Here is a 15,101-nt window from a genome sequence, read left to right on the forward strand (position 1 = left end):
TAAAAAAAAAAAGCAAATATAGCAAATGAGAGTGAATCTGGGGTTGGCTTTCACTTTCAGTGGCAAGTGTGTTCACAAACAGTAACCAAGAGGCCTGCATACTGTACCTTTTAACAAACGAGATGTAAAATAGCAGTTGAAATTTAGACGTACTGGTTTTTTAAGAGTTTTTTACAAATGATGTAGGCGTGGATGTTTGCAGTTGCCTCTCTGCCAGCTTAGCCTAATTTGTGTGATTATGTCTATTTTGCTAGTGTTAGTGGTGCTTTTTGGCTTTGGACAGTGGTAGCAGTCTCTAAAATATACTCCTGCGGTCTTCTGCAGGCTAGCCAGGTCAAATGTTACCATCAGTCTTCTGATTTTTCTGTAATTGGGACATTTATTGGGGTGCACCCCCACAGTGCTCAGGTGAGGTTGACTAAAGAAACTCAAATATAGCAGGGCAAAACACCAAATGACAGTGGGGTTTGCTTTTACTTTTATTATCCCTTGCGAATGTGTGTACAAACAGTAACTGGCATTCCTGCATAGGGAAACCTTAAAGGAATACTTAACAATAGAAGAAATATACTTGATTGCTTTTTTTGCAAGATGATAAAAAAGATTGTTAACAGTCTTAGATAGCCCATAGATAACATACAGAGTTGAGATGTGTGTGTGTGTGTGTGTGTTTCTACACTTTATCACGTGCATCTTTTGCCTAAACCCAACCATATTTGACTATGGTGAGTAATCCTTACCATCGTGACAGTCCTTGATGTTGTGTAAACACTGGGACCGTGCTGCTTCATCTCAACACATGTGCACTTGTTGACATCATGGTAATGGGCCGCGTCATCCCACCATGACATCATCCCAACATGACGTCATCCCACAACGACGTCATCCCACTATGTGCATTTGTTGACATCACAGTAACCGCGTCCTAGAGCGTAAACAGCTGGCGTATAAGGATACCTAAAACGTGTTAACGCGGAAGGTCCTGACAGAGCGGCACCATGTGACAAGTTCGTAGTGAGAGCGTGTTGGATTGACGTTGCGTAACAGACAACCACAACAGATACAGGAGGATACCAACCGTATCATATACAGATGTGAGCAGCACTGACATAGCAGCAATATCTGACGGGTTGAGATGAGAATATGTTAAAAGATTTGGGGGGCGTGGCCCCTCTCATCCCCCTCATGTCTACACCTCTGCCGGAAATAGTCCAGTAAGATCGTGTGATGTGATGATATGTACTATGTATATTTTTTACCTTTGTAATTATCATTACAACATGCACCTGGTGTGCACTTCACCAAAATCACACATTGAACATTAGAGTGAACACATTTGATAATGAAGATACATCAGTACCATGCCTCAGAACATGCAGCAGGACAGATTGGCTGCGTGTGACGGTGCTGTAAAAATCTGTTTTGGCTGCTGATGGATGTTGTTGCAACATTGTTTTTACTGGGGTCACTGCAGAGGTCCTGCCTCTGCCTTGATCCAATTAAGCACTTCAGAAATGAACAACAATGAGACTGAGCGCCTCTCCTCCCTGAGTGGAATCTGTATTTGCCATACTGCAGACTTTCTGTCAGGGCCATTCAAGGTTCTCTGTCATTCGCTTTGAAAACAGAAAGAAAAGGAGTCTGCTTCTGCTTCCCTTTGAGGCTAAATGCACAGCAGAGAGCGGCGTGTGTAAGAAATGACTGAAGTGACCATTAGCCTCAAGTATGAATGCATGAATGCATCATCTATGAGAAGACGTGACCTGAAAGTTTTGCTGTCATACTGATAGATACCTTTGGGACCGATAAAGACTTCTGTATGCATGAATAACTTTTGCTATTCTCAAGAGCATCTGTCCGTTACCTTATTTGACTTGGAAAGGTAGCTTCAGTTTTTCTCAACCTGGATGCACCAAAGCTACTCTTTAACTTCTGTCTAAATGACTAATGGGAACAACAATTTTTGAATTTTGTCCAGTACTGAGCCAGCAGCTGTGGAACAAACTGTCATGTAATCTCTTGAGGGATGCATCGTCAATTTACGTCCACTAAAAGTGCTCGTTTTTGGTACTGACAGGCTCAGATTGTTATTCTCAGTGCCTGACAATATTCGAAAGGGATGTCTTATTGTTAAAGAGTACGATTTTAACAGCCCTGAAATTTCTATTGTCAAACTCATCAAACTCCATTCAAATAAACAGTAATTTTATTACCATAAAGCATGATAAATTCAAAATCGACAGGAACAAAAACTAAAAAAAAAGTTCTTGATTATTTTTTCCACAATAAACAACTTGATTTTGAATGACATAAACTCTTAATTCACCCAGTTAGATGCAAAAATATTTTGGCTTGTTTTTGGTTTATCTAACCCTTTTAAACCTGAGCAAAATGGTTTGATTTTTTTTTTAAAAAAAAACATTGGTTTAAGGCAAAGACCAGCTTACCAAAACAAGGCCCAAAAAACAGCAACAAATTAGTGAAAAGTTACAAAAAATTACCAAAACTAAAGCAAATCAAATTTACAAAACAAAAACACACAAGAAAATGACCTGAAAACTGCTTTTTAATCATAAATTCTCCCCCCTTTTTTAAAAAATATTTTTTGGGTTATTTTCTTTGTCAGCTTTTACTGATTGATTGCAATTTGTGTGACATTTGTTGCCAAGTTGGTCCTTGCCTTTTTCCCCATGTTTTTGAAAAAAATCAAACCAATTTGCTCAGGTTTCTAAGAGTTAAATAACTTGTGAGAGGTGTTTAAACGCAGCACAAGAAAACTGATGTCAAACCAGGTTTAAAAGAGTTAAATGGAGTCTGGTTGGCTTCGAATGATGTTGTCTGCACACGATGGTAAGGGCCGTATCCGGGATGTTTTAGCTTCACTTTAGGATAAGTGGGGACACGTTGTCCATCTTCTTATACAGTCTGTGATCTGAGCCTGTCAGTGGCAAAAATAAACACTTTTATTGGATGTTAAGTGATGTGTATAATTGCCCCTAGTGATTATGTTGCAGTCTGCTTTGCTGCAGCACTCTTGCTCAATACTAGACCAATTTTAAAAAACTGTTTATCCCATTAGTCACTTCAAAACAAAAACATGTGAAAACAGGGTCCAGGTTGAAAAATACAAAAGCTACTCTTTAACTTCTGAAGCAATGCTGCAAAAGACTCACAAAACTGGGGACCAAACAGCATGTGCCGCACTCATCGTCATTCTATTTAAAAGGTAAATTCTCATGCAGATGTTAGATAACACTCAGCTTTATCACAAGTGTACTTCACCACACAGATTTAAAGAAAAAAAAAATAATTCTTGGTATAGGAGTGATACTCGTAATGATAATAGCAGCATACAGTATGCATAGAGAGGAGTGTTAAGTGAGGTCAGCATCACTTCTTATATAACTGAGGCCCAACGTGACTGTGAAAAAAAGACAAAGCTGATGTTTCTACACATTAAACAATTGCTTAACACAGACGTTGTGAACAAAGCAGACAGAGAGACAGAGCAGACAGCCGCGGCTCAGAGTGTGTTAGACGTCTAGACGGCGAGCAAGATCCTTCCCGTCATTGTTGGTTGGCATTGAGGGGCTGCAAAACAGGAAATAATATCAGAGGGAAAAACACACAGCTATGAACATTAGAAAGTCACAAGACACAGTGCGGTAAAATAAAGCAATTCAGTGATGATTTATATTTGAACTCTAACACTGATAGAAGTGTTTAACAAAGCATGAGTCACACTGTTTTATTTTCACTATAACTTGAAATGCAGTTGTTGTATTTTGTTTGTTTGTTTGTTGAGACTAACAGACTGTCCAAGATGAGAATCAAAGTTCAGTTGAGCAGAAGAATTATAAAACATTAATTCTTTAGGTCTTTATTTGGTTTACAAATTTGTTTTTCAGATTATGGCTAAATTCATTATTTAAATTTTCTGTAAGTGATTCCAGATTTTGGTTTCTGAATCCGTTTTGATCATCGTTTACTGAAGTAAGTCATCCATTTGTGGAATATGTCATGTCCTCACAGTGGTTTGTTTTTAAGAGTCTATTGTGCCATCTTGTGGTGATAGCACATCTATACAATGCTATTTATGTTTGCTGTCCCCTCTGCCCATGAAGAATTGTTAAGCATTTTATTATTACTGAACAGTATTACTGCCAATACAGCAAAAAGATTATTGTAGCATGATTTTGTTTTACTGTTATTATAGTCCTGAGAAAACAACACTGTCAGAAGCTCTTTGGTCTTTTACATAGAAATTAGGCACAAAATAGCACCTAAATACATACAGCATAGTTGTTAACACCTAGGAAAAACATAGCATGCAATACATTAACATATTCCTATTAGGTTGTCTTTTATTTATTGTATTTTGTGGAACTCGACATAATATTTTTAAGATGTTGTCAATTGACAATTATATTAGACAAGTACATCAATTGTTGATGTACTTGTCTAATATAAAGGAGTTTTGATTCCATCTTTGATTGAGTGCTGTGATGATAGATGGTAGCTGGATGACATCAGTTCCTAACAAAGTTGGGTCAAATGTTAGCGCGGTTAGCTGACACCACCTGTAAAAGAGTTGTAACCGCACAAAAACTATTTTAAATGTTTAAAACCAATGTTTTTATTGCTAGAAAATAATAATAAAATAATAATGATAATAATATTTGAATGGAAAATGGCAAAATTAATTGGACACTTAAACTGATAAATTGCAAAATATTTGTTTTCAAAAAATGGGTAAATATTTATAGATATAGATATAGATAGATAGATGATAGATAAATAGATAGATCATACCATACACACATACACACGCACACGCATGCACGTGTGCATGCACACACGCACACACAAAATAAACATGTTCTTGCTCTTTTTATTCATGCATCAATTTTTTTTGCTGTTGATTGTAATATCATTCTTGATTTTATCTTTTTTTTCTTGTTTTTATTTATGTCATCATTTAATTGTATCTGAGGCTTTGACAATATTGTTTTACGACATTCATGTCAATAAAGCAAACTGAATTGAATTGAAATGAGAGACAGAAAGAGCGATATGTCTTTGATTTGTCCCTGTTCGGCTTCCTTCGTTAGCCACGTGATCTTACGTCACATTCGTAACTGTCGGCTAGCGGTGAAGCTGCACACAAGTGTCGCTTCTTTTATATCTTATCTGCTTAAATAAAACGACAAACATGGAGATTGGGACGGAGATTAGCAAGAAAATAAGAGTGAGTAGCATTGTGTGATGCTTATGAGTGATTTTCTGCAGACTTTAAAGCCCAGTTAGCGTTAGGAAAGCGCAGACGCTGCTAGCTAACATTAGCATGCTAGCGTTAAGGGCAGAATGGTTACAAGGTTTTTATTTACGAGGCCGAGGAGGTTTTTGTCAATCACTGTGTATTCAGCAGGCGGGTTTACAGAAGTGTTGGCAGCATTTTGGTATATTTTAATGCAAATTCTGCAATAACGACACGTAGCGCTACTTAGCAGCGGTGGAAGAAGTACTCAGATCCTTCACATTAGTAAAAGTAGAAATACACTTACAATTACACTTAGAAATACGTCTTAAAAATACTCAGTAACAAATGAAAGTCCTGCTGTCTTATTGTTATTTAAGTAAAAATACAAAATTCTTATCAGTAAAATGTATGTACTGTGTCAAAAGTAGAAGTAGTCATGTTTCCCACGATGTGGAATTATTGTATAATATGATATTATACTGTTTTTATCACTACTGTAAACATGTAAAAGCATTTTAATATTGTTTATTATTGTTAAGCAAATTGATACTTTCTATACTACTGGGTAACTTAGTCGAAATGCATAGTGTCATATAAATACACCAAATTTTCCTCATGGAGAGAAATGAATGAAACCTTTGTCTCCCAAAGGGGAATTTGCGTAGCACTAATGGCCATGAAAGATTATCAAAAAAGCACATTTAAACATATAACACAAAAAACACAAATAAAATAAATGAAATGGGATGCTTAGGTAACTCCAGCTTCTCTTAAGTTTTTTTTTAATTTGCATCTTATCACTGGCCTGTTTGTTTTCCACGATCCTCACCGTAACTCTTTACTTATTTTGCACGTTTATAATCTGATTAAACTTTTCTGTCATTCAGTTATTTATGGTTCTTACTGCTAACCTGTTTACATTTCTGATGTTGTTCACATTTGATATTGCATATATTGTTTTTATAACTTTTTATTTGCATTCTTTTCCTCTTTGAATTACAATTGGTGCACAATAATTTCCCTCAAGATAAATAAAGTTCTATCTTGTGTTTTAATGTAAAAAGTACTGAAACTACTACTAAAGCTTCAAATAAATGTAGTGGAGTAAAAAGTGCAATATTTTCTTCCAAGTTGTATGGCTGCATGATTACAGCCAATTGATAATCATGACTATTTTGACCAATATTGAGTTCATGATTATTAATCATGATAATTCATTAATGTATTTTTATTTCACATTTAAATTTAATTAAATAGAGCACTGCTTTCATGTTGTGCTACATTGCTGCTGACAAATCTTTGCATCAAAATAAGACTTAAAATAATGCTCTTCTTCATCTGAAGTCAATGCATCTCTTAGAACTAAAAAAATAAAATTATTCACAAAATATAGGCTAACTAAAAATAACATTTCCTTACAGAATCAGACCAAATGAAATCAGTCTTTATGAGCACAGCACACCAATGAAAAGTTAAAATAGGAGTGAATCAGGTTCTTTTAATGGTGGGGACATAAAATCATGATCATCATTAACTTTTGACTAATTGTGCAGAAATACTCAAGTGAAGTATAAGTGCCTCAAAACTGTACTTAAATACAGTATTTGAGTACATGTACGTTGTTACTTTGCAGTTTGCACCACTGGGTATAAGTACTTGCATTTGATCATTTGACAACATTTGACTATCTGTATCATTTTGAATCACATGTCACACGATTTAATGTGACATGTGATTGGCCCACTAGAGCAGCAGCCACACGCATACAGTCTGTGGTGAAGTCAAGCACAGTGAATTTGACAGAGTTCAACAGTTCCAAAATATGGCGATATTACACACCGGTGGTGTCTGCTGGGATTTTTACCCAACAGAAGGCTTCCATTCATGTGATGGGTATCAAATGAATAACTCTGCTACTTAGTCTATTGTTAGGTAACTCTCATTGTGCATATGAATGACATCAATAGAGGGATCCTTTCCATAATTTATGTAGGTAATTAATCATCTGTATGGTACTTTTGTTGTGTTTCAGGCTGCTATAAAGGGTAAGCTTCAGGAGCTCGGGGCGTATATCGGTAAGTGATTAAACGCAGCTGTTGTAGTCAGGGACGACATCTGTTTCATACTCCAATCACGTGTTCACATGATGTATATGTTTCCTCTGTTTTCTGTTTTAGATGAAGAGCTTCCTGATTATATTATGGTGATGGTAGCAAACAAGAAAACCGCCCAACAGATGGCTGACGATCTCTCCCTTTTCCTTGGAAACAACACGACTAAATTCACAGCATGGTACGACGAAAACAGACAAGAAGTGTATTTCCTGTCTTATCAGATTTCATATCGCTGTTTGTTTTGTGATGTATGAAAGAATCACGCACTCTCTTCTGTTAACACTCTGCAGTTATTCTTGACACTATCTGCTCTAGCTATAACGTGGTTTTGATGATTGATTTTAGGCTGCAGGGCGTCCTGGAGAAGTTAAGATCTGTTGCAGTCGGTAAGTGAGACGACGCTGAATGCAATGAAGATGTTCTGCTCTTTTTAACCGGCTGAATAGATAACTGTTTAGTTTTCATAGAATGCATACATCTTACATTTTAATGCAGTTTTCTTCATCCTGTTGCTCACGTGGTTGTTACAGAGCCTGCATCCCTCAGTCGACATCAGCTGCAGTCTGACGGTGGTACTGTGGCTGGAAGGAGCCGATCATCTGTGAGCGAGGACGGCAGAGCGGAGGAGCTGAAGCTGCTGACGGTGTCCAGCTCACGTTCGGACAGGACTGAAGCTCGCGTGTCCAGTTCCGCTTATGAAAGCAGGTACCTCATCCAAAGCTGAAATAATCTTTTTGTCCTCATGTGTTGACTTTCACTGTTTACAGTTTGTTGTCTTTAAGAGTAACCAAAGTTTAAAAGCAATATATAAGTGTTGTTGAGTGATTCAGGTCCAACTCTTGACATTTTAGTGTGAAGTATTAAAATTCTGTATTTTGTGCCACAAATATGCATAAGCCGCATTTACACCACATGTTCAAGGTGGGAATGTAACGTTATTATGCCGTCTCGCCGTTCTGTATATAACGTCCCATTGCGGGGAAAAAAAGGGGGGCAGGGTGGTCTCGCCTTTGAGCCGGGGCAGGATGCAGTAATCACGCCATAATGAGCTCTGTGCAGAACGTAAAGCTGGAAAGACAGGACCCTGAGTAGCACGGGTGTGATGTTTTGATGACATTGTCATGTGTGCGACCCACTGTGGTAGATTTGAAAAGGGTTGTTAGCAGTTAGCGGCTATTTCAAAGAAGAGGAACAGTGGTCATAAAAATGTTCACAAACTGGAAAAGATCAGCCGCCATATTACGGAGAAGATAAATGATTGTTGTTGCCGTGTTATGCCATCTTAATTTTTTAGAGAGCGCCCCCAATGCTTATATGTCACACTGGAGGCCGGTGCTGTTGTGTTACATGTCCCACCCGTCAAGCCTCTTTTGAATATGGGATGCTGTGATGCTGCGTACAGTGAACCAGTATTGGTTTTTCAGGGCTGATACGAATACAGATTATTTAATATTTAATGAGATCGGAAAATGTTTGGAATTTGGAACCAATATACATTTACAATAAAAAAATAAATATTTCTGTCAATATTAAGAATGGAATATAATATATAATATATAATGGGAATATAACAAAATACAACATAAAACTTTGTTTAAATGCCTTTAGCAAATGTTTAGGCAAAATTGAAACGTTCAACATCATTTACAGCAAGTTCCCAACAACTTTTTTTTACGAATCAAGTGAAAATTTAAACAAAGCATGAATTAAAAAAAACATCTCCGTTCCTCCCATGCTGACACTTTATTTGCACTTTTTAATTAATTAATTTTATTGGCAATCACTGAAATAAAATACCAATGCAAATAATCGTCAAAATGCTAAATATCGGCCCCAATAATCGACCAGTCCGATAATCTTTTGACCGCTAATGCGGTGTATAATCACGCATGTGAGCAGATTGATGCAGCTGTTGTTTGGTTCTGTGTAAAAATGTAAGGGCAATATAAAGGGGGGACTTCATTGTGGCCCTATAGTGCGATCTCTGTGTGAAAGTGGCTCTAGTGATTGCCCTCTACAGGTTGAAATCTGCTATTGCAGTTTACTTTAGCTTGGTTGATCCTGGTAGCAGGAGCCCCCTGTCGCCGCCCCGTCGCCTCCCTGTCGCCGCCCTCTTACCAACCAACTACTTTGTGTGTGTGCGGGGACAATAAGGTGCTGTTGATCAAGAAAAGAGCATAATTTAGTGATTGGGTGCGTGTCAGTCCCCCTCTTGGCTCATTTTTGAGACGTTTTTCATATTCCACAGAGGAGACACTGAAGCCAAAAAATGGGGGTTTAGTCACTCTTTAAATAAACCCTCTGATAACTCTGTTTGTCATCAGGAGAAGCAGCTTGGAGAAAAATTCCTCTCGACTCACCTCCACTGTTAAGCCCCTCATGGAGCCGCTCCCCCTCGAGGCTGTGATTGACATCAAACCAGAGATGGATGATGACCTCATTGCCGAGGATCCTGTAGAAATAGGCACTAATCATGGTCGAACACGCAGCGCAGCTAATAGACCCACAGCTGAAATCTACAGACCCGGTCAGAGCAGGTTTACATCGCTAACCTCTGTAGACACGTGTCGACCCTCTGAAGGATCCTCTCACTCCCGGCAGAGTGACAGCAGGAGCAGCAGAACCTCCAGACCTGGAGCCAGTAAGGTACAGAGATTTGATAAGAGACATTTTCTGCTGACAAACTGCCAGACAAGTGTAGGTGAGGATCAGTAATGATAATGATCTGCTGTCTTTGTTCAGCAGGAGGAGTTGTCAAGGAAACGTAAGGCACCGGTAGCAAGTTCAGTGGTGCGAGTGAACCGAGCGGCGGACGAGGACAGCGATGAAGTGGAAGAGGAGGATTCGGTCCATGGAGGCAGAGGCCTGTCCAGCAGAGTGTCCCTACCCTCCAAACCGGAACGCAAGTCAGTGTTAACATCTCGTATTTTATTGTGAAAAATCAGATAATTTACATCATCAAAATAGAAGCTCGGCCAGAATTATGACTCACTGTTAATAATCAAAGTTGTGCAGCATATAGGATTTATCCTATGTCTTTGCAATCATGAAGAATTCATATTTTATATTTTCGGTTAAAAGGAACAGCAAAACAGTTCAGCACGGACTTGTCTTGGATGATCAGACAGCTGACTGTCTCTGCTGAGATTTATCATTCCTGCTGTGTCTGTTGTTTCAGGCCGACTCTCCCTCCAGCCAAACAAGCCAACAGGAATCTGATCCTGAAGGCCATCTCTGAGGCTCAGGACTCAATCACCAAAACTACAGCCTACCCCACAAGTATGTTAACTACCATGTAACCATGAATAACTGTTCAGCAGAGGCCTCAAGTTCACAATAAAAACACGGACACTCCCAGCCCGAGATAAGCCAGGTCTTTCAGAATAAAAGCATGATGATTCCCGCTTTAATCGGTTTAATTATAACAATACTTTTTTAAATTTCATGGTAAGAGTACTTGATTTAACTTCCTTATAACCATATTTTATTAAATGTTATAACAGTAGTGTATTCAACTTTGTTATGACAGTAGATACTTTATTTAATTTTATTGTAACTGCAGTTCATTCAATAATTTTGTATTTTAGTAGTTAACATTAGTTTAAAGGACACTTCAAAATATTGTGTATTGCAATATTATTAAAAAGCTGTATCGCTCAGCCCTGTGTACTTATACTGACCTCTCTGTTTCTCCTCAGTACCACAGAGACAGACTGTCCCTGTTGCACCTCGTACTCGCATCGCCAGCAGTGAAGAGATGACTGCAGCCATCCAGCTAGTCCAGGAGCACCTCCACAGTCTGGCCCCCAGGGTTCAGGCCTACACCGCCACAGAGCTGCCTCCCGCCAGAGCTACTGGTAGGTGAAGAGCAGAATTGCAACAGCATGTGCAGCACCTTTAAACTGTGTTCATTACTCTGCCACCTGTTAGCCACTCAGTAACATGGCAATAACAATCATTTATCGTACCTTTTTTATGGTGGTTGATCTAGTTCCCTGCTCAGACGTAAGGAGGTCCCTACCTCATTATCTCCCCAATTTGCAGACATATTGGTTGTTGTTCTTCTTGTTTGCATTAGTTGCTAACTGCTGCTAGCTGCCACCCATGCAAAAAAAAAACAGGGATTAAAATTAAAATTTTAATATTGAAAAAATAAATTACTGGGAGGAATTCTACAGAACTCTGATCCCTAAGTCCTTTCCCTCATTTTGTGGCAGCTGCAGCGCTCTCACTCAATACCAGGCCAATTATTGTTCCCATTAGTATCTTAGACACACAACATGTGGAAATGTAGAAGTTTTCCTTTAACTAATAAACGACTGTAAAAAAAAAAAAAAGATATTAGTATTACTCCGAGGATGACTATTATGACGTTTTCTTTCAGCTCCAGCGAGATCCTTAGCCTCCCGCCTCCAGCTGGACTTAGCTGAGAGCAGTGAAAGAGGAGAGCAGAGTGAATATGGTGAGTGTTCTTTTGCACAGTTTTGCTTTTATGGGGCAACTTTGGAGAGGCGCAACAATAAAAGTGTCCTCTCACAAATCTTTTTCTCTCAAAATAGTCGTAGAAGATGCCTGATGGTTTGTTTTCAGTGATGCATTACAGAGGGATAAATGTGCTTGTCATGTCCCTGTAGGTGTTGAGGTCGCTGCAGGCAGTGTGACAAAACCATTCGACACCCGCTCCTTCATAATGAGCCGACCGCAGCTGGAAGAAGCTACAGCCAGAATCCAGCAGCGTCCTCAGGTCAAAGGAGAAGTCCAGTCTGCTTTGCCACGCACCGTCCAGGCCAGGTACACACACACACACACACACACACACACACACTTAAACACATTATCAGAGTGTGCTCTCAACTCTTTCCTTTTTTACATGAGCATTTGTCACATATTTTCTGCTTTCTTTTCTCACTCCAGTAAGGAGACGGGAGACTCTGCCAGCCCCAAGTTCATAGTGACGTTAGATGGGGTACCGAGCCCGCTGGGGAATCTTACAGACTGTGAGATGGAGCTGGATGATGTGAGACCACCCACAAAGGTCACAGAGGCGAGTGTCCACGTCAGCAGGGAGCCCAAACTCAGTGTCCTTCAAAGACTACAAGGAGGTCTCCCGTCATCAGAAGGTGTGGGCTCTCATCAGAATAATTCCTTACTAAATAACTTGTATTTATGGCACATTTCAAACCTTTCAGTGCTTCAGTACCGAGTTTACATTCTGTCCCCTTTTCAGCAGATGATGTGATGGACTATGAGATGGCAGAAGAAGATGCAGTCCCTTTAAAGAAACAGAAGGTGATGGAGCGCTGCAAGTTCTGGCCGGTCTGTAAAAGTGGAGACGAGTGTTTATACCATCATCCTACAACACAGTGCAAGTCAGTATTTCTGTTAATATAATGAAATAAAATGATAATGTAGGTGTTATTGGTCACTAAATCATGATTCACGTTTTCTTTGTGTTTTTCTGAAGGACTTTTCCCACCTGCAAGTTTGGAGATAAATGCCTTTTTGTGCATCCAAATTGCAAATATGACGCCAGGTGCACCAAGCCAGACTGTCCCTTCACTCACGTCAGCCGGAGAAGCACAGCTGCTCCTCCTCAAAGGCCAGGTACTCTTCTCATTCATTTATTTATTTGCACCATTAAAAAGAGTAACAAAAAAACAGGCACCGGAGAGGTCAGAAAGCCAAATGGGCTTATAGAAATACCTCACTGAAGGAAATAAATTGCGATTAATAAGTAACACAATAAATTGCAACATATAATGGGGTACACAAAAAAATGACTAAAAGATACCAAAAGACTATTACATCTGTCAATAACACGCACTGGTCAGTCACTCCCCCTCTCTCTGCTCATGTCTGTGTTTGTCTTTTTAACCATTCTGTGTCCCCTCTCTGAATTCAAACATTTTTGCATGTCCATGAATGCAGCTCAGGTAGAACTCAACATGACTTCTTCCCTCAGTAGTATAATAACAGGACAGTATATATACATCTAAAAGCACTTTGAATTAACGGTCCAGCTTCAAAAATATAAAATCAGTATATGCCAGCAGATGTTTTGATCACGGTGTGCCACCACAAATAAATGAATGAGTGTGGAAACCCATTATGATGCAAATGAATCAGAAAATTGCATTTAGATTCCAGGAAATAAAGCACCGACATGAAGAGGATGTGAAGATCTTTGAGTTTGCATCTCTAACTTCAACCTTTGTGTTCACAGCAGTGCAGCCAGTGCAAACCCAAAGTGTGTGCCGCTTCTTCCCAGAGTGCAAGAAGATGGACTGTCCATTTTACCATCCCAAGGTGACTCACTTTGAAGAGTGCAGCTCTGAATCTGTAACTGAAATTTAGATGAATGTAGGATTAAGCTAAACAGGAAGTGCAAATTTAAAATTTGAGATTTTATTTGTGCTTACGCTTTCAGTCAGAACGTACTGCACAAGCCCTGAGACTTTTTTAATTGCTCCTTTTATCTACAGCCTTGTCGCTTTGCGGCGCAGTGTAAACGACCTGGATGTACCTTCTTCCACCCAACTACAACGGTGCCTCCGAGACACGCCCTGAAGTGGACAAAAACACAGAGCAGGTGAACAGATAAGGACAATAGTACATTCCTTATGGTTGACATCAAAGTATCTAATGCAAAAAAGAATGTAGTAAAACATGGAAAATAGAATCCATTATTTATTTTATTTTTTACTTAATCATTTTTTCAATCACTAAATGCTGTCTGTCTCTGTGTCTCACAGCTAATAAAGTCCTGGGAGTCTGCTGATGGTTTACATGTGAAACTATGGAGGATGTTCTCGATCTGCGTCTGCTGATTTTCATTCTTCTTTTCCTTTACATGTTGTTTTGTTACATTTTAATGTATTGTTTGGACTGATTTTAAGAGACGTGTTTTGTAGGATGAAGAGGTTTTTGCTCGTGCTCTCAGAAGATTAAAATATTCCACAATGAACTTAAAACTCTAGTCCTCTCATCATTTATCTCATGTTCTTAATAGTGAGGGTTGGTGCAGATGTAAACTAACAAAGTGGATGCTTGGTGTTACAGGGTGATTGTTTCTGACACCAGGCAAATGAAAAACATAGAACTATACAATTTTCAGTTACGTTAAAAAGAAAACAACACACATGGAATTTATTTTCTTTTAGTAAGCTGTTAACATAAATAAGATGCTGACACATTTTTTTATAAATATAATATATGACTGTCTTCATTTTTGAGTTCAGATTTGTATTTAATCGACAGACATGCCCAGTTAGAAATAGCCTTATAATGTCAAGATGAAGGTGTAAAGGTGAAATTAGAAAATAAATAGTCAGGTGCTTGTTACTGGGAGACGAGTAGAGTCTTAGTTTGCATTTTCTACAAAGGGATTTTTGAAAAGACATTCTTCTTATTTACTTTCATTAAAAAGTAATGATGACACAGTTACGTTTAACTCTCTATGATTCGAGGCAACACCCATTTTTGGCCTTTTACAAACACAATACATCACCAGTTATACAAAACTATGAAAAAGAAGCAGGACCATAAGGAACCAATAGTGTCTAAATTGGTCACGTGACTCTGTGGAGGCCATGCTGAATACCTTTTTTTGCAGACTCTCATGAGGATCCATGGATGTATTATAGTGGAAAATGTCATTTCCCGGCTTTTTGTGCTAATAAAGTGATGGAAACTTATAAAAATCTGTACCATTATGGATTCACCATGAC

General features: G+C 38.7%; 1 protein-coding gene across 5 annotated transcripts; it reads left to right on the forward strand.

The window, feature by feature from the left end:
* The first annotated feature begins 5,126 nt into the window (after positions 1–5,126).
* zc3h14 (zinc finger CCCH-type containing 14) lies at positions 5,127–14,345 on the forward strand. 5 transcript variants are annotated; one of them, XM_042503264.1, is made up of 17 exons: positions 5,127–5,248; positions 7,293–7,335; positions 7,438–7,552; positions 7,720–7,760; positions 7,905–8,079; positions 9,699–10,020; positions 10,117–10,280; positions 10,553–10,653; positions 11,073–11,231; positions 11,759–11,836; positions 12,009–12,165; positions 12,289–12,494; positions 12,602–12,743; positions 12,839–12,978; positions 13,598–13,680; positions 13,857–13,963; positions 14,127–14,345. In XM_042503264.1, the coding sequence occupies exons 1-17, from the start codon at positions 5,213–5,215 to the stop codon at positions 14,128–14,130; spliced, it is 2,073 nt and encodes a 690-aa protein (XP_042359198.1). In that variant the 5' UTR covers positions 5,127–5,212; the 3' UTR covers positions 14,131–14,345. The 5 variants fall into 5 exon arrangements, with proteins under 5 accessions (XP_042359198.1, XP_042359200.1, XP_042359199.1 ...); XM_042503266.1 differs by having other exon boundaries at positions 13,601–13,680; XM_042503265.1 differs by having other exon boundaries at positions 12,605–12,743.
* The last annotated feature ends 756 nt before the right edge of the window (positions 14,346–15,101 follow it).

The sequence above is a fragment of the Plectropomus leopardus genome, chromosome 16 (genome assembly GCF_008729295.1).
Source record: "Plectropomus leopardus isolate mb chromosome 16, YSFRI_Pleo_2.0, whole genome shotgun sequence".
Classification (NCBI taxonomy): Eukaryota; Metazoa; Chordata; class Actinopteri; order Perciformes; family Serranidae; genus Plectropomus; species Plectropomus leopardus.